The 26,700-nt window shown below is 41.1% G+C and overlaps 2 protein-coding genes across 4 annotated transcripts in view; one reads left to right on the top strand and one right to left on the bottom strand.

Moving 5' to 3' along the window:
* The window catches only part of LOC138201234 (E3 ubiquitin-protein ligase SH3RF3-like), a 98,747-nt gene extending 91,430 nt beyond the window's left edge, over window positions 1-7,317 (bottom strand). For both annotated transcript variants that reach the window (XM_069154549.1, XM_069154550.1), the window contains exon 1: window positions 6,731-7,317. In XM_069154549.1, the coding sequence (XP_069010650.1) occupies window positions 6,731-7,144 (414 nt within the window). In that variant the 5' untranslated portion in view covers window positions 7,145-7,317. The remainder of the gene's footprint in view (window positions 1-6,730) is intronic.
* Window positions 7,318-15,712: 8,395 nt separating this feature from the next.
* The window catches only part of edar (ectodysplasin A receptor), a 38,528-nt gene continuing 27,540 nt past the window's right edge, over window positions 15,713-26,700 (top strand). For both annotated transcript variants that reach the window (XM_069154548.1, XM_069154547.1), the window contains exon 1: window positions 15,713-15,941. The gene's annotated coding sequence lies outside the window, so the exon portion shown is untranslated. The remainder of the gene's footprint in view (window positions 15,942-26,700) is intronic.

Raw genomic sequence — 26,700 nt, 5'->3', positions numbered from 1 at the left:
CGCATTCAGACAAACTTGCGCGCGCACACACACACACACAAATGCGTATTTTTCAAGATCTCCGATGCATGCGCGTGCGCATGCGCGCGCGTGTGTGTGTGTGTTGGGGGAAGCTTCATTATGTGGTTACATTGAAATTAATTGCATGCTCTTTACATGAGAATCTGAGGAAAAGTGAGAAGAAGATGAGAAAGAATGAGTAAAGAGCGACAGAGGGGGAAAAAAATGTGTTTGCGCGAGTGTGTGCTCTCACACACACACACACACACACACACACACACACACACACACACACACATCTACCGTACATGCGGGGAAAATGGAGAGAAATGGGTCCAAAGAGATATTCCAAGGCTTGAGAAGACAAACTGTGTGTGTGTGTGTGTCTGTGTAGCTGTGTGAGTGCTCACGGTAAGGTATGTGTCAGGCCTTCGTTCAGTATTTATGAAGTGAGGGGATGATGTGAAGGTGATGACTAAGAGCTTGTTGTTTACTGCCGAGTTCGGCAGTTTGTAACATTAATGAAAGTGAATAATTGTGCATGCAAAATTTGGTGAGTGAGTGAGTGAGTGAGTGTGTGTGTGTGTGTGTGTGTGTGTGTGTGTGTGTGTGTGTGTGTGTGTGTGTGTGTGTGTGTGCATGCAGCTGGGGAGCAGGAAATGAGTGGGTGTGTGCTTTTGCATTTTTTTGTTTTGACTTAGAGTTTTATTGTTGTTAGGAGGGACTTTTTGACAGTAAGGACATTTAGGTCAGATTTACTTCTTCAAATGGCATTGTGTTGTTGAAAGACTTGGTTCTAGAGTTCGGTTTGTGTGTGGGACAGGGTGTGTGTGTGTGTGTGTGTGTGTGTGTGTGTGTGTGTGTGTGTGTGTGTGTGTGTGTGTGTGTGTGTGTGTGTGTGTATGTATGTGTGTTTGTTAGTCCCTGGTGCACTGCAATGCAAAAGACAAAAGACAAAAAGAGACAACAAGGATCATTACAGGGACTGCGAACAGACTATTTCCTTTTTGGAAAACCCTTCCTAATCCTTGGAAATGACAGGGCAAACCCATGTCTCACCCTGGGGATGAAAGCAGGTAGCGTCATTGTCGCACCGTGCTGCCACGGCAACCTTAGGGCGTCAGCATAACAACCGCAGGTAAGTACAGGTGAGAGAGATGATCAAGGGTTGGGATCTTTGTGACACTCTGCTTTGATGGAAATCGGATGGGCTGAGAGTAAACAGCAGACAACTATGCATGAATACTTGTCATTCAGAGTAGTAGTTGATGATAAAACTGTGTTCAGAGGCAATAACATCAGGTTTCCCTCTGATATGATGGGTATGCTGCTGTGAATAAATATTTGATGATCGATCAGTTGTACACTGGGTGTCTATGAGAAGGTTTGAACACAGGGAACAAAGATAATCCCCTCTCAGACAAAATCTATCGTAGACAGATGGATGATGGATGAACAGACAGATAGATCAGGAATGCCAAACAGGAACCTTGGTTAGTCACTGAGGTGTAAAATAGACACCACGTAATCCATAAACCTCCCTGTTCTCCAAAAACAATATACTCCGAGAGGACATATACCTGCCAGGGCCAACATGCCGGTAGAAACTCAGTAAAAATGAATGAATCAGTGAGAGTCATCCACCACTGTGCTCCGTAACATTTTAATGCTTCAGCTATACAGTATGTTGTCTCATATATTTTCCTGTCTTCAAACTTTGCAACTGGAAACTTTCTGATCAAATCAGTGCAAAAGGCTTTGCATCAAACAGGTGTCTACTTTTGCATGTGAGCTGATGTGAAGTGGGTTTTTTTTTTTTTATCATCTGAAGGTTTAGTTATTTGCAGTATGGGATATTTACTGCAACACATTATTCTAAAAGAAAATATGATGCACCCTGTGCGGTGAAAAAAAATGAGACTATCCCAATGTATTCCCCGCTATTTTTTCCTCTTATCCAGGGCCATGATTGTTCAGGAATCCCATGTGGGATTAGACCGCTGCTGAAACAAGAAGTCGACTCAATTTAAAGTGTTTTTTTTCTTGTAAACACAGAAACAAAATACGTGAACTGGATAGTACTTGGAGCGTGGCTACTTCCACCAAGCGTCTATAATCCTCAAAATGTGTTAATTTAGTAATTAAAAAATCTATTAGAGCCTGATTATTGAAACAATGGATCAGTGTGCAGCAGAAGGTGCAGTACTTCATGAAGAAATAGAGAAAACACTGAAAAATGCCCTTCTTAAAATATCTTTGTATTATAGACTAATACTCCAAATTTAATTGAAATACAATGACACATTTTGAGGAAATCCAGCTAACAAACACACAGGCCAACAGGACTAGAATCATAAAATAGTTGGCAGCTGTAACAAGAACATCATAATTAAATTGGGCACTGAAAAGCCAAGGAGTTGAGGAGTATTACATATTGCTATGCTACTAAAGCCTTCTATAATAATCAAACCTACGATTCAACATTGATATTTTCCAAAGGGAAAATTGGAAAAACGTATTCTGTTGTTTATGACAAATGACCAGCAGACTGCATGTCTGAAAATACAGGTAGTATTTGTTGTCAACATTTGCTATTTGCCTTATTGCTCATATCAAAAATCCAAATGAGGATTTGGTACGAAACAACATTGATCAACAGCATTCCAGTCAGAACTGAAAATATGATAAAACAGTGCCATGACTGAGTATCATCATGTGGTCAAACAGCACTGACTGTTGACTGACAGGGAGACTAAACTGAGATTGGTTAAAAACCAGAATTACCGCCTCACGGCTATATCCCTCCACCAACCAGGCAAGTATATGCAGTATAGGTCCATGTCTGTCCAGACAAATTGTTACCATGACAGTAGACAACGCTTTACATATGAATGTTGCTGCAAAAAGCTATGAATTTGAAAATGTGGATGATTCACGCATCTTCAAACCCACAGCACACACAATCACTGCAGTTTAGAGGTGGACACTCAAAATTTGAAAAAGGGTTTTGCAGAACATTATGATGTCATAGTGAAATTGAACTTTCTGATACCATCATAATTTTCCCTATTAGACATTTATGTGAAATTCTGTCATAATTAGCAAATGAATTATAGAGATATGGCCACGAATACTTTTTCTGAGGTCACGTTGACCTTTGACCACCAAAATTGTACAAGTTTATTCTTGAAAAGGGAATGTTTGTGCCACATTTGAAGAAATTCCTTCACAGCATTCCTGAAATTTTGCATTTACAAATATGGGACACATGTGAGGTCACTTTGACCTTTAACCTTTGAAAAACTAAATCAGGTCAGTTCATTTTTGGGATCGAGTAAACATTTGTGCCAAATTTGAAGAAATTCCCTCGAGGCATTTTTGAGATATCGTGTTCTCCGGACAAACTGAAACCATAATGCCTCTGGCCAAAGCTTCTGCCAGCGTGAAGGCATAAAAATGTCAAATATTAATTTTCACACAAGTGTTTTCCAGCCCCACTTAGTTTAAACACCATTGTAACGCTGTTAAAACACCTCTTTTGTTTGTATACAGTTTGTGTCCTCACACTGCTAGCTGTGAATATGGGGAAAGATTGTCAAGTCATCTCTGCAACAGCTGATGTATGACGCAACAACTGAAGGACGAGTTAAGGCGTTGCCAAAACCATCAAATGCAAACAGGCTCAATATTTCTCCTTTGAAGTAAGAGCAAAAACCAAGATCAAGAAAAGCAACTCATCATTTGAATGCTTGACCGAGTAACGGAGTCAGCACAGTAAATAACTTTGAAAAGGTCAAATGAAAATATTTAATCCAAGAAGATTATTGTTAGCAGGTATTGTACTTCATTGTCCATTGGCAAGTTGTTTCTGAGAACTTAATTTCACACAGTGACTGGCCAAACATTATCAACCTTGATAAACTTGATAACTGGACAAAGCACACAGGCGGCAAGAGAGGCTCAAAGAGCCCAAACAGCGGGGGGATGAGCTGGTCTTACTGCTGACTCAGCATGCCTGCCTCTTCTTCCATTTCCATAGCAACCCATTCATTCTCATCTACAACCCTTAATACCTGATATAAAGTGTTTTGTGTCACCTTTTTGACTCCTTCATAAACTGTCGGTGCGTTTGTGGTAGTAGCCGACTGCACTACTGTGTCACTTAAAGACAGGTTTAACTCCCTTTGAAAGAACCCTGCTTTTTGTGTGCAGGAGGATGTGTATCCACACACACACACGCGCACACACGCGCACACACACACACACACACACACACACACACACATGCACACGCACACACACATTTACATCCCACTGTTAAAGGAGATTAATTCACACTTTCATCACCAAGCCTCGGTCCCAGGAGAGCCTGGAAGAGACTCAGGCAAAGTGACTGCAGGGGGATTGCAGGGGGTAATGGGTTATAGGTGTGTGTGTGTGTGTGTGTGTGTGTGTGTGTGTGTGTGTGTGTGTGTGTGTGTGTGTGTGTGTGTGTGTTCGCTGGTAATAAAAGCTACGTCCACAGTGGAGTGCTCTCCCCATGGGGCCCTAAACAAGCACAGACTGGCCACAACTAAGAAATGAGGGCGCATTGTGTATGTTTTTTGAAATGTGTGCGACTGTTTCAGTCACACAGCTTCTGAAAACCATATGAGTTGTGCTGAAGTAATCAGGTGAATACTTTATTAGTTGAGTCATTAACAGCTAAGAGTAAAAATCTAACATTTTCTGATTTCATCATTTCCAGTGCAAACTGTACAGATGTCACTTAAATACAAGCATTTGGGTCCAAACTATTTTAATTCTAAAGTATATAAATGCATTTTCTACAGTTTCAATACAAACACATTACTATAACGCAAGCCCACATAACCACATGTCTCTTTTGTAATTTTTCTGTACGTACCATGCTTCCAAATTGCCCCGTAGGAACCGCTAAAGTTTAATGTGGGAACTGAAATGGAGTCTTAAGTGTTAGTGGAAATGTCACTCGGGGTTTGGATTCCTGTTCATCGCCATGAACGAGTGACCGCTCAGTGCTGCTGCACTTCATCACACCAAAGCGCTCCACTGCCTCAATCAATGGCTAGCTCCCCTGATAAGCACTGAGTAGGAGGGGGTGGGGAAGCTCATGGAAATGCCTTTATTTGCCTGAATATTCGCTGCTTCACTCTTTCTGGGGACATCGCTAAAGTCAGAGGAAACATGAACACACTTCGCCCTCGACCGGCGTCGTGCACTCCAACTCTGAGAAATTCTGGAGCACAAATCAGCAGGCACATAACACAAGCTAACCTTAGACAAATACATTATATCCATCTTAACATGTTACGACATGAAGAAGCGAGTCTGGAAATATTGTCTTTCTTTAAAGAAAAACAAGAAAAGCTCTGTTAATGGGATGAAGTTGACTGCAGCTTGTCCCGGGAAAGGTCATGAATTTCACAGGAATCCAGTGTTTGCCAAGTTACAACTAACAGCTCTTCGTAAATGAGAAACTGCCTCCATTTCCGTTTTATATCATTGTATATTGAGTATTCAATGATTTTTGTTTTCTGGCTGCTGGTCCAATTAATTGACATGTTTGGACATTTCAAGGACTACGCATATATTCATGGGAGCATCACATGTTGTATTTTATGATTTCAATGTCCTGAGCAGCTGTTTAACAGACACACATTAGCCATTGACTGTAATGTAACCCACATTAAATCAATTAAATTGAATTTCAATTCAAATTCAGGCTTTTTCAAGCCTTTTATGTATTTGTACAAAAACAAAGAGTTCATTGCAGCCTGGGATGTAGCAGCAGACAATCTTGATTCCTCTGAGACCAGGCATTTCTATCTCACTTCAACAGCCAGAAGTTTTTTCCAGATTTTAAATTCCAGCCGAAGGCAAAATGGCAATCAAGATTTTTGCCGCTCAGTGCTGACGATATCAGACTTTGCTGTCTCACTGCCACATTGCAGCCACGAGACAATGCATCGGATGCACTGAAGTAAACAAGGCTCTCCATTCCTCTCCCACCGAGTGTGGGTTAGAAAACCTCACAATGCTGCCGCATGTGGGAAACTGGACTCCACCAGGAGTACTGAAGCACTGACCAGTGACCCTTTCAGTCTGACTTCACAGCACATCTATCAGTCTTCCTCTCATGCTAAGTCAGTTCAGTTTAATTATATACCTCAGCGGCAACACAGGAAAGGCACCCTTGTTATGATAACACAATAAATCAGTCATCTGTAACAGTATGAGCAAACCACAGCAAAGCACTTCTGCTTTAATGGGTCGTCAAGACCATGAGGATGCAATGCTTTCCCTTTCTCTGTTACCATCCATGTTCCATCACTTGGACTCCCAAGTTTGTTCTTCATCCCACTTATCAAACGGTCTGTGCTGCAATCACTGTCCCCGTGTGAACATCCAGGACACCGTGGACGAATCTAACCAAAGCAGCTGGCAAACTGAGCACGCTGAACACACTGTTCCCCGTTTTCAGTAAAACATCCAAACAGTGAGGAATTTTTCACACTCCAAATCTTCCTCCACCAGATTCGGCTCCTTCACCGAGCAGCATGCAGCGTGCAGTGGGATCCAATCTCAAAGTTGTGTTTTGTGTACCGCCGAGCTGACCATTCAGAAAATGTCATATGTTAAAAAGTGTTGTCTTTAAGTGCTCTGCTGAGATACACAGACACATAACGTGGATAACAGGGAAGTGACCAACCTTTACAGGAGAGCTCCTGGTGGCTACGGGCAGCTCTCTGATCGCAGTGCCCGGAGGAGAGGCGGATATCCCGGCTGCGTACCCCTGCAGCAAGCCCCCGGGTAGCGACTGCCTGCCGCCGACTCCTACTCCTCCTCCGCTTCCTCTCTGGGGCCGCTGCTTGATACCATCCAGGAGGCGAACCAGGAGGATGTTGGCAGGCAGGTCGTCCACCCCGCAGTCCACTAAGATGCGGCACTCCGGGCAGCGCAGCTCGTTCCGGGAGCTAACAATGTTCTCCAGGCAGCGGCGGCAGAAGGTGTGCTGGCACGGCAGCACCTTGGCCGTGGTGTCCAGGCGCTCCAGGCACACCGAGCACTCCAGCAGATCCAGCAGCGACGAAGAATCGTCCATATCGGCAGAGAGGGTGAGCATCTGGGCTTCGGTGTCAGTGGGGACGCCGCGGCGACTGTTTCGCGTACCGTGGAAACGAACCGGGGACACAGAACATTCTGGGAAGCGAACCGGAGGGAAGCAGCCCACGGACGCCCCGCGACGTTTTCCCCTCGTGTCGAGCAGTTTTCCCCCCCTGTGTTGTGAATGTTTTTTTCCCCCCCCCGCTGCTCGGTACTTCTCCGCGGCTCCTTCAACGTGTTTCTGTTTTTCCGCTTGGCTCTGCGCGCGTCTCCCCCTCTCTCCAGCAGCTGTGCAGAAAGCGGTGAGGTCACGCTCTCATCATCATCATCATTCGCGCGCCGCAGTTCTGATCGGCGCGCGCTCACGCACCACAGACAGATTGATAAAGATTGAGAGAGAGAGGGAGAGAAAGCGCGAGCGCGCGCGCGAGCGAGCTCCACAGCTCCTCGGTGAGATGAGATTACTAACCAGCTTCCTCACACCTCCACAAAGATGGTTAAGAAGCAAAGACGGAGCTGGTGTCACACCTCTCTGTCAAACCTGACAGCCTGAAAGCTTTTCTGCCGTCTCCCCACAGACAGTTTAACTCAAGCAGCCTACCAATCATAAACAATACATTCTTGGCGCGTCACTTCTCTAAATCCTCATACAGCATTCAAAGACTCTGGTTTTGCTGGAAGTCACGGAAAGTTTCATTTTGTTTGCTTTCTGTGGAAACGCAGCTTATATTCTCAGGAAGCACCGAGTAGTATAGAAGGGAAAAAAAAAAAAAAAAAAAATCGACTTGGTATCAATTTATATGCTGTCTTTCAGTGTTACGCGTTCCTGACAGGAGTGGACATCCTTTTGATTACCTCAGTAACGACATTTACCTGACGGCTCTGTGTGGGGGTGAGGGGGAGGGGGTTGTGGCGACATCTGGTGGTTAATACCTTGTTTGTTTTTTTAACATGAACCTATATATTACAATTTTTTTTCTCAAAACTTAAAAAAAAAAAAACACACACATTCGATTCCAAATCAAACCTCACACACGGTTAAAAAAAAAAACAACAAAAAAAACATCATACAGAACAAAACTATCATTGGCCATTATTGTAATTACTACAGGTAAAAATAAAAACAATATATACAAAAACAATCATTTTAGTTTCATAGGGGATTATATAGGATTATGGTTGTAAAAAAAATGCATCAAAAAGTGTCTTGTATAGTATTGTAATAGGAATACTGTTGGATAATTGGTGAAGCTTTCTTTCAGAGTTTAAGAAACTGTGCACACGGTGTCAAAATTTGCAGAAACAACAAGCCCAAAGAAAACATGTGCAGATGACCAGCAGGATGACTTTAAATTAAATGGTGACTTTTACATATTTCAAGATAAACACTGCAGCATTTCTGAACTGAACTTTTTCTAGAAAGTACAAACTGTCATGCACTATGTGATGGGCAAAACACAGATAACATAGAAGGAAATGATAGTGTGTGTGTGTGTGTGTGTGTGTGTGTGTGTGTGTGTGTGTGTGTGTGTGTGTGTGTGTGTGTGTGTGTGTGTGTGTGTCTGTGTTTGTACTTGTTTTACTTATGTTGTGGAGACATAATTTGTTTACACAGCCTCACTGCAAGAGCATGTACAATAGATGAGTACATTTAAGGTGTACGTTTGGTTTGCTTTGAGGTTAGGGTCGACTTAAAGGCATATAAGAGTTAGGACTGGTTAGGGTTGTTGAGCAGTATAGTTTGGGTTCAGAAACGTCTCCAGCAAATGCATGTAAGTTAATGTAATGTCCTCTGAAGTGATGTAAACACGACTGTGTGTGTGTGTGTGTGTGTGTGTGTGTGTGTGTGTGTCTGTGTTGTTCCTCAGCCATAACTGTGGTCTTGGTTTTCTCATCCACCTGTTCAGACCTGCTCTGCTCTCATAGTCAGGGGGATAAGGAGTGATTAGGCAAGTGTGTCTGGTGTGTGTGTGTGTGTGTGTGTGTGTGTGTGCGCGCGCACCCCTGTAGGCGTTTGCGAGTGTGTATGTTACTAAAGTGACGCCTTCCTGATTGAGGGGCGGGCCTACTTTTTACCACCCACAATGAAAAACAGACTGTGGGCTGCTAAGGCATACAGAAGGACCTTACCTGTGTTGATCAGTCAAATACCAACACTGTTGTATGCTGTAACTTATTTGACACCACAGTTACACTATTTCTTAGGTTTTGTTGTTTCGTGTCCACGCCGGTCGGTGACAGTCGTAACTGAAGGCTCCAAGTCTTCAGGCTCCATGTCTTCAGGCTGTATGGCTGTCCGTCCCATTTTTGTGAAGGCAATATCTGGAGAACGCCTTTAGGGAACTTCTTTAAATTTGGCACAGACAATTACTTGGACTCAAGGATGAATGATTTGAATTTTGCAGTCAAAGGTCAAAGGTCACTGTGACTTTATAAAAAAATTCAAGAATTCACTCGCTAATTATCTTGCATATGTCTAGGGGGATATAATAATAAAGTGATGACATTATATATATTTGAAAGGTCAATGTCACTGTGACATCATAATGATCTGCAAAAACACTCCTCTGGGCATTATTCAGCGTTATAACTCAGGAAGAGAAGACTAGATTGTGACCATATCTGGTGGGATACTGAATAGATGACACTAATCTTGAGTGTCCACCTTGAAATTGTGCTGACTGTACCGCTCTTCTGTGCTGTCGAGCTGACGATGTGTGTAAAGCATCCAAGATTTAGAATATGCATGTTCTTTGCAGCGACATCCATATTTGAAGCATTGTCTCATGTCCTGGCTTGAACTTTGTGTCTCTACCAGAATTCGATTTATTGGCCAAATTCATTTAAAGTCTTCAATGCACGAGTCTGGACAGACATGGATGTAAATTTCATTTTTGACACATTCTGTATATACATGCTTGTAGACACCAAAAGAAGATTTCTACAAAGATGAAGCGCAGTTAAAGTACACATAACATATTGAAATGTGACCTTGTGTTTAAACTGAACAGAGAATGAAGCACCAATTAGTTTATTCCTGAAGTCACTGTGTATGACAATATGCGGTGCAGCTACACAAATCTAAACGCAGAAAACAACGGGTCATTAAAGACCCAAAATACAAAGAAAATAAGATGCAAGAGGAGCTTCTTTTCACAACTGGGAGTAAAGAAAACTTTAAGGAATACCAAGGTCTCAAGTTTTCTGTGCCCGGCTTGGGGTCACTCGAACACTTGCTGCACTTTTTCAGCAGCTCAGCTGTGAAAGGGAGCTCCTCTTACATTTCATCTACACAGACCTGCCTTGTCTTACCGCTCTATTTGTATCCCCATGGCTGCAGAACATTGCAATGCTACAGTTATTCAGCCACTAAAAACGTGTGTCGTTGTTGTCAAACCCTGGTTCTTTCAACGCCTCAATGGTGCGGCGGCCTGCAGAGGGCTGGCAATAAGCCCAAATTCATGGTGTCTCACTCTCTGTTTGTCATCCCCACTCATGTCTTATGCCCAGTGTGTTTCATCTGCTTAATACAATTCTCCATAGCCAGTGATTCAGAATTAGAAGGGAGCTACGGGGAGAAGTGAACAAAAATGATTATTGGATGAAAATCCCCTAAATCCGTTTACGCAGAGTAGTCAGGGCTCCCTGTAGGATGCAGCGCTGTCAATAACACACACACAAAAAGTGGATGCTGTTTAAGAGGCACGTGTCAATTAGGGATGTTAACTAGCTTTTTGGTGATATAAGAGTTAGACCGCTCTGTCACTCAGATCGAGGTTTGTCCGATATCGATGCAAATATGATAAATGCGCACCTGCTCAGTGAGCAGTACAGTACTCTGTATGTTATGTTCATACCGTTACGCTGAAGGGTGTCTTGAATCAGTGTTGCAATGATGCGCTCAAAGATTATGAATTTGCTCACATTATGTTATTTTTCTTACATTCCATTCACATACCAGTATCTCTTTCAGTCTTTATTACATCAGCGTGTTTGAATTTCAGTTTTATTATTTACTTGAATTATTTATTTTCTTATGTCTCATATTTTTGCACTTTGATGTTGCATTTTTTTTTTCTTCCTGAGGATAAGGGGGTCAGTCAGTAGTAACTAGACTTTTTAAGGCTATGCAAGATACATTTTCTATGAGCTTTTAGTGTTTTATGTTCTCTATTTAATTTTGCTGCATAGTGCACTGCAATATTTCGTTGAAATTGAATTGATTTTTTTTTTTTTTAAAGACGTGTTTTTATTGCAGCAGTGTGGTTATTTTTCAACTGAGCATTGCCGTTTGGGAAATCTTTCTTATGATGAGCCATGAAAATAAACCTGAATTTCGTTGACCTGACTTCAACCTCATTTGCATTCATGTTTTACCTGCTCTTTTCTTCTGCATGAACCTCGTTTACCTATATAGGGTTCACCGAAGTTTCAAATATCATCCACATCTTTATCAATAATAATCGAATTCCCGCCATCAGCAAACACTGGAGTTCTCACGTGGACTGCTCTGCAGGAAGATGAATTCTTGTTTGCCTGGGAAAATCAAAACATAATGAATATGTAGTGTGTTCATGAGACTGGGCGGGTGGGTGTATCTTCTCTATGTACCTATACCATATACATCTCTCTCATCGGCCAATGTCTTCCGTTCACGCAAAAGTAGGTTAGCTGACACGGCAGTTACCATGGCAACCGGCTCTTTGCTTCCTCATTGAAAGGTAGTTAGAGGCTGCATGTGTGTATTCTGAGAGACAGTGTGTGTGTGTGTGTGTGTCGGGGACTTAGAGGGGTAATAACAAGGTCATCGAGTCTGTTGTAGGTAGCGTGGCGTGTGTGTTCCTCAAGACATACGGGAGAACTGGTTTTTTGTTTTTTTTTAAACGTACAAAAAAGACGACCATGTTCAAGAGACTGATATTTAAAATAAGATTGATCCAAAATATCTGCTCAATATCAAAGTGTTTGGTGTTTCTTTGGAAGTGTTGTGTCCCTGTTATGTGATGCATTGTCACAGCTCACAAGTCACCACCAAAACACCAGATGCAGGAGGTCAAAACAGAAAGCGAGCTTTGCTCACAGTAAGCTGGTAAATAGTTGTAAAAACAGAAGGAGCTGGCACTAATCCAAACACCAGGGAACAAACACAAGTCCAAAAATCACAAGAAAAGAGACAAAGAATGGAAGCCGGAAAGCAAAGATCTCACAGGGGAGAAAACACAGGATGATTTGGCAACTGAAAAGAGGAGAGCCGGGAGAGACTGTAGATACACACAGGGTATTTATTGGCTGATGAGACACAGGTTGGTATGAAAACATAAAGGCAGGAAGTAAAAAGAGCAAAACAGGTGGGGTGAGTGATCACAAAATAAAACAGGAAACATAATCAACAGTAATTATGATCAATATAGTTTGCTTTATTATTATTGTTAGAGTGGAAACTGGCTACTGACGTTTGCATGCAGTGAATAATACACAAAATATTACGCATAGGCTTTACCCTCGAAGAGCTGTGGCTACCGGGCATGTGCGAGGGATAACCACAGTAGCGACAGCTCTTAGAGTGCTACACCTCCACTCATGGAATCTGGGGTTACAGTACGTAACCAACATTCTATTTCATATAGGCTTCCCCCTCCAAGAGCAGTCGCTACTGGGGTTATCCTCCGCGCAACAGCTCTATACCCATGGAATCTGGGGTTACAGTACGTAACCAAAGTTGTCACAATAACCCTGGGATTCAATAAGAGTTTCTAAATTTAAAAATGAAAAGATATCAAGCTACAGTTGTATTCCTTTTTCTTTTTTCCCCCTCTATTTTGCATTTAGTTTCTTCTTTTCAATGTGTTGGAACATGTTTTCAACATTTTGAGTTTGAACCTTTTTCGGATGCATAAAAAGCGTGAGGAAATTTGTTCTTAATAATTTTGTTCATTATACCAGCCAGCAAGTTAGGCCTCTGCTGGCTACCGTCTCCTCTGAGCTGCAGCGCTTTGATTGGGGCTTCGGGGGTAAAAACAGGGTAGCCACGTGACAGCTGCTGTACTCCTCTGAATCTTTAAAACTCTGATGTCCTACTTTAACGCAGGTTGACCTTAAGACAGTGTAGAGACTGTAAACATATTCCACCGGTGATTACATCCATTCATTTGAGTAATCGTAACTTTGAACCATCATCTGTTTTCACAGCGTGATAAAAGCAGACCCATTAATTAAAGTGTAAGATAACAGGAAGGTAATACATGATAATATAATGCGTAAGTAAGACATGTAAGTATCACGCTCTTTATAGTGTTTGAAAGGAAGAAACAGCTGAATGAAACTATATGTCAATACTCAACAGGCTTCAAAACAACACTTAACAGATGATTTATGAGCTGAATGCATTTTCTTTTCTATCAAGAATGCTCATGCCTCATGTTGTGCTTTCATTAGGCATTGCATAGATTATATGCCATATTTTATTTATAGTATGTTAAATCATGTTATCTGATTACATTTGTTTCTTTATAGTTTTATCACATTTATGTCTCAGCTTATCCCACTGTATCATCTCTTTTATTATGTACGTCGTCTTATCTCAACAAAACATTCTTGTTATGTTTTTTTACCTCATGCAGAGTCCACTGGAGGTGTTTTTGCGCTGCACCATCCATCATTGTAAATACAGGTTTTGCGTAATATGTGTTTTTGTCCGGTTTGTGACAGAGCAGCTATCATTCTCTCAGCAGAACTCATCACTCTTCTTGTTATCCTCTCCTCATCCTCTCTTTATCCCCTCTTCTCATCTAATCTCCTCTCCTCTCATCCTCCTTTTCAGTCAGGAAGCCCTGGATCGACATCAATGAGACTTTAAAGGAGGGGAGGAAGACAGAGAGCCAGAGAGAGAGAAAGAAAAGAGAGAAGAGGATGGAGAAAGGGGAACCGACTGAAAACGGGAAGGAGAAAGCGAGAAAAGAGAAAGTGACCAAGAAAAAGAAAACAGAGATATGGACAAAAAGAAAAAAAAAAAATTGGGGTTTAAGGGAAAGACAGAGAGAGACGGGGAGGGAGAGTGAGTAATTACAGGACTCCCAGTGTTTTCAAAGCGCCTCTTTTATCTCATTCTTCCTGTGGCTGAAAAAAGGAGAAGCAGCGGAAAGAGAGAGGAGTAGGAGGAGCAGAGGAAGCCTAAAGTCCAAGCTTTAGTCCAACTCAGACACCAGGCACCAGTCAGCTACATCACAGACACACTCTAACTACTTTACGCATACTGTTTTAAAGAGATGTATCATCTGAAAGTAGGTATTTGTGTGTGTATGTGGGGAGTTTATATAAAGCACCTTAACTGTCTGTATTGTCAGAAACTTTTTGGCTGTCCTACTAGAAGTATTGTGGTTATTATTTGTTATGTAATAAGCTACTTGTCTGTGGTGCCATCAGTGAGCATATGCTGCATCAAAAGCAAACTGAAATTAATAAGTGAAAAAAAAGTTGAGATTGTACAGGTAGTTGTATCAAAAATGAAAAGTATATTTTTGTGTTGACAATATGCAGTATTAAAGCGTCAGTAAGGTATTTGACATTTTGAACATTTAAATTTGGATTTTGAACTGTCTTACCGACAACAATTTTGAAGATGCCTCTTTGGAACATGGAAGCTTGTGATGGACATTTTTCATTTTTTTCTGACAACTCATTGACAAATGTGTTTTTAAACGGCAACTCTTTTATCTGCTTTACTTTTTATGATCACTGTGTTGGTTGGTGATATAGCTTGTTTTATTTTATAAGTTGTTTTTGTATAGCTATGACTTGTTATTATGTGTTCACTAAAGATTATATTATTAAAGAGAATAATTGGAAAATTTAGAGTTGCAGCCTTGATCATTAATATTCAACATACAAATGCACACATATACACCTCCAGAGAGAGTATATGACAAGTAAGATATTTAATAAAAGTACAGTTGCATGTATGTGTTAAAGTGTTAAAGCTGTGTTTGTGAGTAGGACTGCATGTGCTAGGGGCTTTTGTGTGTGCTAACAAACCCACACAAACACTTAATATTTGGTGATAGGTTGGTGTCTATATGTTCATTAAAATGTATTGTCATAATAATTATAATTATAAAAAGAGCTTGTCCTTCCAGCTGCTGCTCATAAGGGAATTGTTGGGTATCTCTCTATAATGTCATAAGGTTCTGTTGTAAGGCATTTAACATGTTAAGTAACCTAAGATGACTAATGTTATGATTTTTATAAAGATTGTTTTATAATGATGCTGTGATTTTTCATAAAAATAACATATATAATACGATATTTACAAAACATTAATAATAATAAAACATAATAAAAGTGACTTGCATTAAATGATTTGTTTATCTTCGTATTTTTTTTCTTTCTTCCATATAAGAGTCACTGGCTTGTGTTGATAGTTTACGTCCATGGTGCTGCCACTACTACCCCGTGAACGCTAGATGGGGGTGTTGAGTTGCATCCCGCAGCGCGTTAATTGTCCCTCCACTGAAAGTCAGTCTACCTGGGACACGTTAATCTCACTAAGGGCGGAGAAAACTTCACACTTTTTTCCCCTCTCATCAAGGAGGAGCTTGCAGAAAACACCGACATGCAACAAAGTGGAGGCTGACACACCAACTTGGGCTGTGCGGAGTAGAAACTCTCAGACAGCCAGTAACCTCGGCGATGATCACCCGACACCACGCTACAGATTGATCACCGGTCACCAGGACTGATCGCCCGCCCGCCGATCCGACCGCGCAGACGAGAGACCAGACCAGTGTGCCCCCCCCCCCCCTCCCCTCTCCGAGCTCCAGGTAAGACGCGTGAGCAGCTCTCCGCTCTCAGGAATGCAGGGACGGATTGCTGCAAGACTCCGGGGAAATTCCTGAGCAACACATTTTATGCCAAGCAAACATGTGCTTTACTGTAATTTTACCTCACAGAAAAATAAGAATGGAATTGTTATTCTTTTTGGTATGGGGGAATTTAGGCTTTATTGGAGAATCACTGATGATGCAAAAAACAAACAAAAAAAAAACACATGATCAACCGTAGTTTATGAATGCAACATATGCACAAGTGACAGGAAACAACAACTTTTCTACATTTCTTTTTAACACCTGACAGGTTGGATTGATGGGAAGAAAGTATACTCTCTGGTCGTGTGTGCAGTCATGTTTGTTGTAAAGTGCAAAAGATTATAGGAATACATTTCCATTGTTATTTGCAGTATTATCATCTACAAAAAAACCAAAACGTTTTTAAACAGTGTGTGTGCAACATGCATATCCCCAAATAATTCTGAAGTATGTGGAAGGTATACTGTACGTGTTGGTGCAAAGGTTTTAGCCCAAGGTGGTAGACAAATTAGATTGCGTTTCATTTTCACATCACCAGCTTTACTCTTTAGGCCTCAGTTGCTTTGTGACAAGGTTGTGATTTGAGATCCAAGCACACAGACCTGGACACTGACTTTTATACTCTATATTCTGATGATGTATGTTTGTTTGAATTCTATTAGAAAAAAAAACCCCAATCAGACAGTATAGACAGGCAATCTAGGTTCATTTCTTGATAATGATAATGCTTTTAATCAATAATAAGTCCGATCATACTTATCACATATCAAATAGTTTTCCTTTGACACTTTTTTGGTTCAGTGTGTTTGAGCGAGTGTGAATTTGTGACCCTGCACACCTCTCTCCCCTGCCTGCATAATTGTTTTCTTGGTGCCGCCTGACTGTCCCGGGCCCCAGGGCCCCCGGGGGAAGTCCTGCCCGCAGACAGGCAGCTCGGCCCGGCTAGAGACATGCCGGGTCCTGCCGAGCCTCTGAAGTCTGCTGGCTGGCTTTGAACTAGAGCTGCTGGAGGTGGAAATCAATCCGTCTCTATCCCCCCTCTCCCTCTCTCAGTCTCTCTCCGTCTCTCCCTCTATCTGTGTGTCTCTCGCCCTGCAGCCCCCCAGCACAGCCCATCTCTGCTGCCACTGAATCTTTCATGTCACAGGTAGAAAGGCAAAAGGAGACACAGAGAAGAAACAGGAGGGAGTGTAACTCATCTTCAAAAGGAGTTATGGTTTCTGAGGATTAAAGGGATTAAGGCAGAAAAACTAACAAAGCCAGTGCCTGTAGTCATGATCATCCTATATGAGACTGAAGTGAATAGATAATTTGTTTACTTACTCGCCGCTCTGTCGCTAAATGCTGCTCGCTATTGGAATTCACACAATAACTCTATTTATTTTGGAGTCATTTAACAGAAAGGAGAAGGAATTCCTGTGTTTTTCTTGTGAAAGTCAATGTTGAGATTTATGTTGGATGTCACAGCTGATTCCAATCCACACAGCATTTCCACTTACCCCCGTGGAGAAATTTATGGAGCTCAGGAGGCTTTCTGGGCTTGAATATTTCGTAATGCTTCACACAACTGAGAGGAAATTCAAATGAGCCTGTCATTCAGAGTTTACTTATGAAATTGAAGTTATTTCAGCTCATTATGTTACTCCATGGTATAATTTATGGTGCAACTGTTTGGTGGAGGCTTCTAATCCTAAACTGCCTTACACCAGTCTCAGGACCGCGTGCAAAAGCTACAAAAAGCCTGTAATTTTTTTAATGGCTCCCACTGTAATAATTATTTATTGGGAATATGATAAAAAATATATATATATATGATAGGGGTCCGATAGAAGATATATTTAAGGAGGCTAAAATGTCGGCATTTTGTTTTGGGCTTTTTAATACATTTGGGGGGAAAAAAGTACATAAAGATTTTAGTCAAATAATTCTACCTCACTTTTATAGTATTCAAAAAAGTTAGCTCACAAAATGTGCAATATTACAGTGTATTTTCAATAGATAAAACATTCAAAGTTCTTCCAGGAAAGTAAAACCCAAATTGAACAACAACAAAATGGGAGGCATGCTGAAAATACACAAAAAGCACCTGAATTAATTGACTGGCAAAAAATATCACAAATATGTATTAATACTGATGTACAATTAAGCATGCTGAGATTTCTAAAGGCACTGGGAAAGACGTTTAAATGTATTGTACTGTAATTTTTATATGGTTCCAAAACAGAAAGTGGAACATTTCACAGATGAAATACCAACTCTAAGTTGAAACTGCAGTCATTACTCTGTGTCAGTATGCTCAACATTGATGCTGCGTGGCTCAAACGAGTGCACATCTGCCTAAATGAGAGAACAGTGCGCTGTTTTTTGCGACGGTCACTCCTCACTTCATTTACCGACACGACCACCTCCTTTGCTGGGCCACTAATTGCTCATTATTCACAGTGACTAAGATGGAAAAGGTAACAACATAAGAGGGGCGGATCTTCACTGTGATCCCTCAGGGGCTTCCAGGAGGTCCCACGCAAAATGAAAAGTAGTTCATTGTATTGTAATTTATGTGCAATAATCTCCGCAAAGCAACATAAAAGCAAAAAAACCAACCTTTTTTTTAATTATAGGTTGAATTCTCACCACTATTATTTCCCAATGCACAGTGCAGACAATCCAACAGTAAATCAATGGTTGAAACCTCTCCATGTCAGCCACAGGGAGCAAGTTTAATCAAATTGGGGTTTGTGGTCAAATTTGTGTCTATAACAGTCCTGTGTATGGAGGGCCTACTTCAGTTAGTCTGTGGAGAGAGGTCTGAGGCTTCAGGTCTTACATTATGGAAAAATGGAAAGACCGAGCGGGGGCTTGAAAATAATAGTTTATATGAACACGCACAGATGCATGAGAGCTTGTGCCTCAAGACAAAGCCAAAACAGATTGTCAAGTGCTGGTTGGAACTTGGAGGAAGTCTTGTGGCTGGTTTATTCTCTGGCTGTGGTGATTCTGGCTTGGTTGTTGAGACAGTTGACAGGTGGGAAGCCTGTGAGGGATCATAACCATGTAGGGGCACCTGTGCAGATGTGTGTGAAGGATCATAAGTGACAGCGTGATCTATCTCATGCCTTCCTGACGCTGCTGGCGGTGGGGGGTAAAAAGATGCAGATTAACGCTTCTGATGGTTTGCGAAGACCTCTTAAATTCTTAACTCTATTTTAAAATGGATCGACTCAAATGGATTTTCACTTTGAAGCTTCACCCTCCCTCACAGACACGTTCATCCATCATGACTAGCTGCTGCTTGGACGACTTAGATTACCCCCCCCCCCCTCAAAAAAAAAAAAAAAAAAAAAAAAAAACCAACACAAAAAAAACAACGGATTTGTTTTAAGAGGTGTGAAAATGCACACCTACAGTGTATTACTATAAATTTGGACAAGAGGAAACAAACACACATGGGTGATGCAGATACAACGCTGATTCATTTTACTGAAAAACAATGTTTTGAAAGTTGCTCTTTTTGAGTAAGGGGATTTATATCGGAGTTATGGCTACATTCTTGTCTGCTCGTCACAACAAAATCTCATTGTGGTTTCGAAAAGGCTTGGCCACTACTTATTTGCAGTGTTATAAACTTTTAATGGTTGTTGCATCACAGTTTTATCAAGAACCATCAACAACAAAAAAAAACAACACCATTAAAGGTGTCGTCCCAAAAAAAACACAGCTATGCTCAAGTTGACAGTTGTCTAAGTTGAGAGAACTGCATTGTCCTCCAATTGCTCCACTGTAGGTGTTAGAGGGAAGGAGTAAGACAGATGAATTCCAGATTAGGCTTCCCACCTACAGTCAATGCAAAATAAACAGAGACAGACGCAGAGACAGGGCAAGAGATGTTCGGCCCCAGCAGAGCTAAAGAGGGGAACAAGGGATCAAGGAGTGGAGACGATGAAAGACAGATCACCGGCAGGCAGAGAATCAAAGAGCCTGCTGACTGACTGGAGCTGCGATAGGTGTGTGCTACGACAGTGTGTGTGTGTGTGCGTGTGTGTGTGCGTGTGCGCGTGTGTGCGCGTGCGCGCGCGTCGGCATCTGCGACTTCTTTTCATGTGCCGTAAGAGTTTGTTTTTCCTGCGCGCTGAGTGGGAAGCCGACAGTAAGTCTGTAATTAAAGCAATAAAAAGATGAAGAGAGATGAAAAAACATCACACGCATAACATAGGAAACCACATATTTCATTTTGTGCACTAAAATTATCGGAGGTGTGTTTCTATTTTGCTTAAAATTGTACATTATTCAAGGTGGAGGTTTTAAGGATTTCTATTTACATGAAGTATTTCTGTGAGCTGTTATTTTTCTGACAGTGTCTTGTGATTAAATCATAGTCATCCTGCTGTAGATGAAATTTCAGCCTTGAACTTTCTGTGTGTCCAGGTTACAGTCGTATTCTGAGTTGTCGGTGGAAATTCAAGTTGCAGCAAAGCGTGTTTTGACACTCCTGTAAAAATACAGTTCACACTGATAAACCGTGGCGCTGCAGTTGGATGGGATTGAAGTAAATGGATATTTAGTTCCGAGACGAGGGCCAGCTGTTGTCTGAGGTTTGGGTCTGTCTCCAAAGAAGGAAATCACTTTAATCATGGGTTTATTTTCACATCAAACTTAAGACAGTAATCATGTTTCAAATCAGATCTATTTATTTCCGCCTCATTTAGCTCCTCATAAGTGAGCCTTGATGGCTACTTTGTTCAGTGAGTTTGACTTCCTTTAGGCCGGAAGCATACTATTTAACACAGAAGAGTGCAAGAGGAATTTTCTGAAAAGAAATTCTGCACTTCCATGTTAGCTTGTGTTACAGAAATGTGATTATAATGATTGACAAGCATCAGAACAACATACACAGTCCTGCAACTTTGTGTTTTAGGTGGGTTTTTTCAATCAGCGAGCTCCATTAAGAGAAGTTTTGAGGCACGCTTGTTGTCTGAGTCAGCTGAAGGTGAAAGCGGTGATCTAATTTGAGTGACAGGCCTGCTGCCACCACCACCCCTGTATTTACTCTCCAGCTGCCTCCAAATCACAGAAGGGAGACAAAGTGCCAGCAGCACATTCCTCCTTTATAATTCACCAGAGAAAAGAGACAGCTTGGGCACTGATGATTACTGAGGGTATTCAAAAGTGGAATAACAGCAGATTGGCCAAATTCTTAAAGGCCCATGTGGCGTAAATTTTGAAATCCAGTTTGGTACATTTAAGCTGTGATTTGCTGCTTTTCAGCTAAATTGTTAAGTATTTAGAAGCACAGGTAGATGATTATGGCCACTGTTCAGTTAATGACATGTTGTTACCCTGAATTGAAGTGTTATTTCTTTTCCTGATGATTACAGGCTATTTCAGTGAGAGTTTATCTGGTTATAATATCCTAATAATCCATAATAGGGAGTTACAGGGTCAATATTCTCTTTACACATCTGGTGACTGTATTTGTTGTTAAGCTTTTATCATAAATCCTCTTGAGTAGAAAACCTAACATGAAACACAATGAAGCAGATTGAAGAAAAGAGGCCAAATTGTCCCATTTGAAAATAAAAAATATCTGTTCAAATTAGTCCTTTTTAAGAGTCGTTTACCAGAGCTGGTCGAGCTTCAAATGACAGGCAGTAGACACTTGGTAGAGGGAAAATCCACAAAGTCTGTGGTTCATGTTTTATCTACAAACACACTCCATTGAAGTTTTATTACCAATGAGAATGCAGATATTGAACTTGCATAATATCCCAGAGCGAGGAGTTTACATTTGCCACTGTTACAACCATTTGTTGGGTTTAGTTTGATGTGAAGTAGAGTGCAATCTTTACTGACTTGGAGGGCTAATGAAGGTTATTAAGGTTGTTAAAACTACACACTGTGCCAGATAGAAAAATAACTGAAAGTGATTTTCACTGTGTCTTAATTGGAGAATTTACTTTAGACTGACATCAAGTGATGATAACGACAACATCTTGTCTTCTGTGAGGGCTCAAAGGTGGAGAGACTGATATGCACTTGCTGTCTGGTTCGGTGTTGTGTACGCACACACACAAACATGCAGTGTTTCAGGTAGTCAGCCTGCATAACATGTGTTTAAGGTCTTGCTTGGATTTGGCAGGTTGAGCTCTGGATTGTAAAATGGATCAAATCATTTGCTTTTCAGGGACAGAACTCGTCAGCAGAGCACTGATTAACTTTGGGACTTGTTTATGGCTTAGAATTGATTTTGTGTTTATTGTAAGATGGGGCTGGTATTTGGCTGCCTGATGTAAAAACTAAAATTATCCTTTTATAGGGCCAACAAATGAACAGTATCATTCTCTTCAGGTATGCTGGATGTGGTGTGTTGGATTGATTATGTATTTACAATGTAAATTGGATCAACATTACACTGATTGTCAATGGGAACTCTTTAAACTGAACCCTTTAATCATTTTCCAATTTTCTCAAATTGTCATTATAATTATTCACATCCCGGTTTTGACACTGATGATTTAGGCATTTAACTTTACATTAAAGCCAAGTTTTTGTCAACTTAATGGTATGCATTAGTAAAAGCTAATAAATATTAACAAAAACCATCAGCTAGTGGTGGCTTTGGTCAAACATTAGCACTGTTAGTGGTTCAGTTCTAACATGTACATTTATATTTACAGACAGATTATCTTTAGCGATCATTTAAAATATCAGATGTGAAGACGGGAAACGAGGTTGGTCGGTAGGAAGAAAGCAGCAGGAAGAAGAGAGTGATTTAAAAAGGATTTTTCTTGTTAGACGTAAGATAGATAGATAGATAGATAGATAGATAGATAGATAGATAGATAGATAGATAGATAGATAGATAGATAGATAGATAGATAGATAGATAGATAGATAGATAGATAGATAGATAGATAGATAGATAGTTACTATTAATCCCACAAGGGGAAATGTTTTCGCTGCAGCAGCATTATAGGTACAGGAAAGCAATAAAACAACAGTAAAACATATTAAATATAAAAAATGCACAGTATATACAATAAAATAGAATAAAATAAAATAGAAAAATTAAATTAAAACTAACTAAACAATAGTGCAAACATTTAAACAAACAAGAAAACAGACAACCAACGGTGTTGTTGTTGTGTGATGGATTTTGCCAGAGGTGAGTTATTGTACAGTCTATATATATATGATAAAACCCAGGATGACAAAAAACCCTGGATCTTTATGCCGCTGATTTGATTGTCATCTGAAATTAAGTGCTTCTCAAGTGAGCCCAAACTCTCCACTACTCACATTATTCATTTTCTACATTGGTTTGCTTCTTGGCCGGGGTCCCCTGGCCACTGATTAGCCCAATACTCAATCGAGCAGGAAGTCATTATCAGTCACTGTAATAAATATCCTTTACAGAGTTAAACACTGATGGTGAAAAGTCATTTCCCACACAATCCATCTGTAACGATGCTTAATGATATAGAGGTGGAGGGATGCAGAGAAAGAAGCATGGCATATCTCCCAGACAAACTAATGAATGGAATTAAATCAGTGTGACGGGGGAGAAACATCAAGAGTGAGCAATTTTTAACATGGCTAACCCCATCAATGCCATTATATGGTCCAGTAAAACTAAATAGCACTTTATAATAAGTAAATCAATGAAAAACATCTGTTTTTAAAAGGATTTGAGATCTAAATAGGAGGGTAAAATAAGATGTATAAAATGAGCAAACCCAAGGTATTACAAACTGTATTTAAGCCAAGAATTATCTGAAAATCTAAATACATCTGAAGAATGAATTACAAGTTGTTGGACTATATATTTTCAGTACCAAACCAACACTACGTAGAAATGGGGGATGCTTTTAAAGTTTTAAGTTACTTAACTTAATGCAATGTGCACGCAAACTGAAAAATGGAAATCAAATTAATCTTTTGTAGCATTAAAAACAGCACCAGTTCTCCTGGTTACAATTCTTGCCACAATTCTCGTCTCAATGTCTTCTGTCTTTTCATCGAATCCCAGACAGACTCCATAATGTTGGGATCGGGACTCTTTGGGGCACCAAGATGATTTTCTATGATGCTGGTTGTTTGTTTGGGGCTGTTGTCATGCTGCAGAGGGAATTTGGAACCAATCCAATGCTTGTCTGATGGTATTATGTAATCCAAAAGAATCTATTGTCAAGGAAACTTTTACACAGAACTCTATATGCTATGTTTTGTTTTGAAACTGGCTGGGTCTACTGTTACTCCACAGCCTGTTGGGTGAATCTCCCAGTAGCTGCTCCTGGTTGCACATGTACATTCAAATGAAATTGTCGCTTGTTTCTGCGGTAGCTACGGCTGCTTGGCTGTAGGCTTCACATGGAGGGGAGAACGCTCTCCCCAGTGAATTAATCACTGTCAGGTGAAGGAAGTGGCTGGTGACACCATGTTTACCCTGGTAGCACATGTCTGTCTGTAGCACTCCTGAGATCAATGGCAGGGTTACAGCAGCAGTGGCTTAGACATGCAAGCATAGAAAAGCCTCCGACTTTGTGGAGATGAGGGGGAGAATTAGCCCATCAGACTGCTCATGCAGTATTCATCTTTTCTACTTTTTAATCAAAGATCAATGCTCGTTTATCAGTACAATTTATAATAATGACCCATAATGAATGATTAGTGGACCTGCGGCAATTCCAGTTTTTAAAGTCTTTAATTGTTTCTTTATAGAAATACGGTGTGCTTGTAAAGTGAAGTCGAAAGCAACATCACAATAAATCCAAGCACAGTTATGAACAACAACAGACTGGCTGACGACTATTGGTGGAAGCGGCTCCGACTGCCCTAAAAATAGGAAAAGAGTGTAGAATTAACAGGAGGGGTGCAGTCCCTGATTACATAATATGTGTGTTGTATGAGCTGATTGATGGGAATTTCCATAGGCCAGCCCCTCCTTTCCCCTTTAGGGTCTAAACATCCCCATTAGGACTTTTAGCAAAGACTATCACATTTGGCTGTCATATTTTGATGCACTCCTTGTAAATACAGACTTTAATCCGCTTTGAAGTTCTGCTCTGGATTCTTAACAATATTAAGGCATTATACTTGTCACTGTCGGCCAGGAGGCGCGACGGAACGACGTCTTCTTTCGGTCTTGTTGATTTGTGTTGTGTGAATTTTTGAGGTCAATGGGTTTGTTTTTGTGCATTTTTGTAATGAAGCAGAGTAAATTGCCTCCCCAGTGCTATGTGGCATTTCATATCGGATTTCTCCTGCTGACAAAAAGAGCAATCAAATGCAACCAAATGAAAAACAGATATGAAGACAGAGCTAATTAAGTGAGGGAGGATGCAAAAAAAAAAAAAAAAATGTTTGCAAGTCATTTAGTCCAGCAAATGTTGCAAAATAAAAAAGGCTTCCAATAACTGGAACTATGCGGGAAGAGTGAGCCGAACGTGATTTTTGTCGGAAACACTGCGCTGTAAAGTCACATGTCATACGGGAAACTGCCCGGGATGATTTTTCTGTGTTCTTCTGGTGCTACTAACGACAACATACACTGTACTTGGTAATGACACGGCTAAAAACAGAAGGATTATTTATCAGAGATTATGCGATCGTTAGAAGATTGATACCCTCGGGGGGGGTGGGGGGGGGGGGGCAAAAGGCTTGGGCTGACTTTCATCTCAGACCTGCCCCAACAGAGAGAGCTGAGGTTAGAAAGACAGACACAGGGTTGAAAGAGGTAAAGCAGACTGTCAGAAGACACCAAGAGTCTTCAAACACTGCCGGATCGCTGTATGTGTGTGTGTGTGTGCGTTGGTTTGTGTGTTCATCACTTTAACCCCATAATGAGTAGCCTTGAGGGGGTCCATAGCCATTTGGCAGTTATCATTTCCTGATTTGAAAAAAAGGAAAAGGATTAGCTACCCTTTTATCTCTTTTGCAGTGACACAAAATATGCACACGTACGTGCGTACGTACACATGTACACACACACACACACACACACACACACACACACTGGCTGTGGTTTTACCACAGGGATGTACACAATTAAGCCTATTTTGCCATCAGAAGTGAACTTTGTGTGTACTTATCCGCCGTCTATCTAGGTGTTTATGTGTGTGTGTGTGTGTGTGTGTGTGTGTGTGTGTGTGTGTGTGTGTGTGTGTGTGTGTGTGTGTGTGTGTGTGTGAGTGTGTGTGTGCAAGTGTAGGGTGTAATTAAACAAGTTCTAACCCCTGGGGTAGGAGAATTAGCTATTACTGAAGATCAAAAGGTTTTTCGTTCAAGCGTGCAACATGGAAGAGGGAAGTTAGAGGTTTGGAGCCAGACAGATGCCAACATCAGATAACTGCAGCTTCTTCCTTTTTGTGTCAAACACAAACACACACACACACACGCATGCACACGCACACACACACACACGCACGCACGCACGCGCGCACGCGCGCACACACACACACACACACACACACACACACACACACACGTTGGTCGTTCACAATAACAGTTCTGAAATCGTGAAATGTTTACGTTTGAGACAGGTTCGTAAAAGAGGGAAGTCATGTGATGGAGTAGGTAACGTAACTCAACTCACATCTGCCTGACTGCTCTTTTTCTAAAACCTAACCGGGCAGTGGTGCCTGAACCTGCGGCACCTTGACGTGGGCTGAAGCAAACAGAAAACAGCAGGCCAAGAAAAACGTACGTACACATCTCACAA

Source organism: Embiotoca jacksoni, unplaced genomic scaffold, assembly GCF_022577435.1.
Source record: "Embiotoca jacksoni isolate LCO1_2020_lvr unplaced genomic scaffold, fEmbJac1.0.p SCAF_2, whole genome shotgun sequence".
NCBI classification, from domain to species: domain Eukaryota; kingdom Metazoa; phylum Chordata; class Actinopteri; family Embiotocidae; genus Embiotoca; species Embiotoca jacksoni.
The sequence above is the reverse complement of the archived record's forward strand: the minus strand, read 5'-3'. Positions and strand labels throughout refer to the sequence as shown.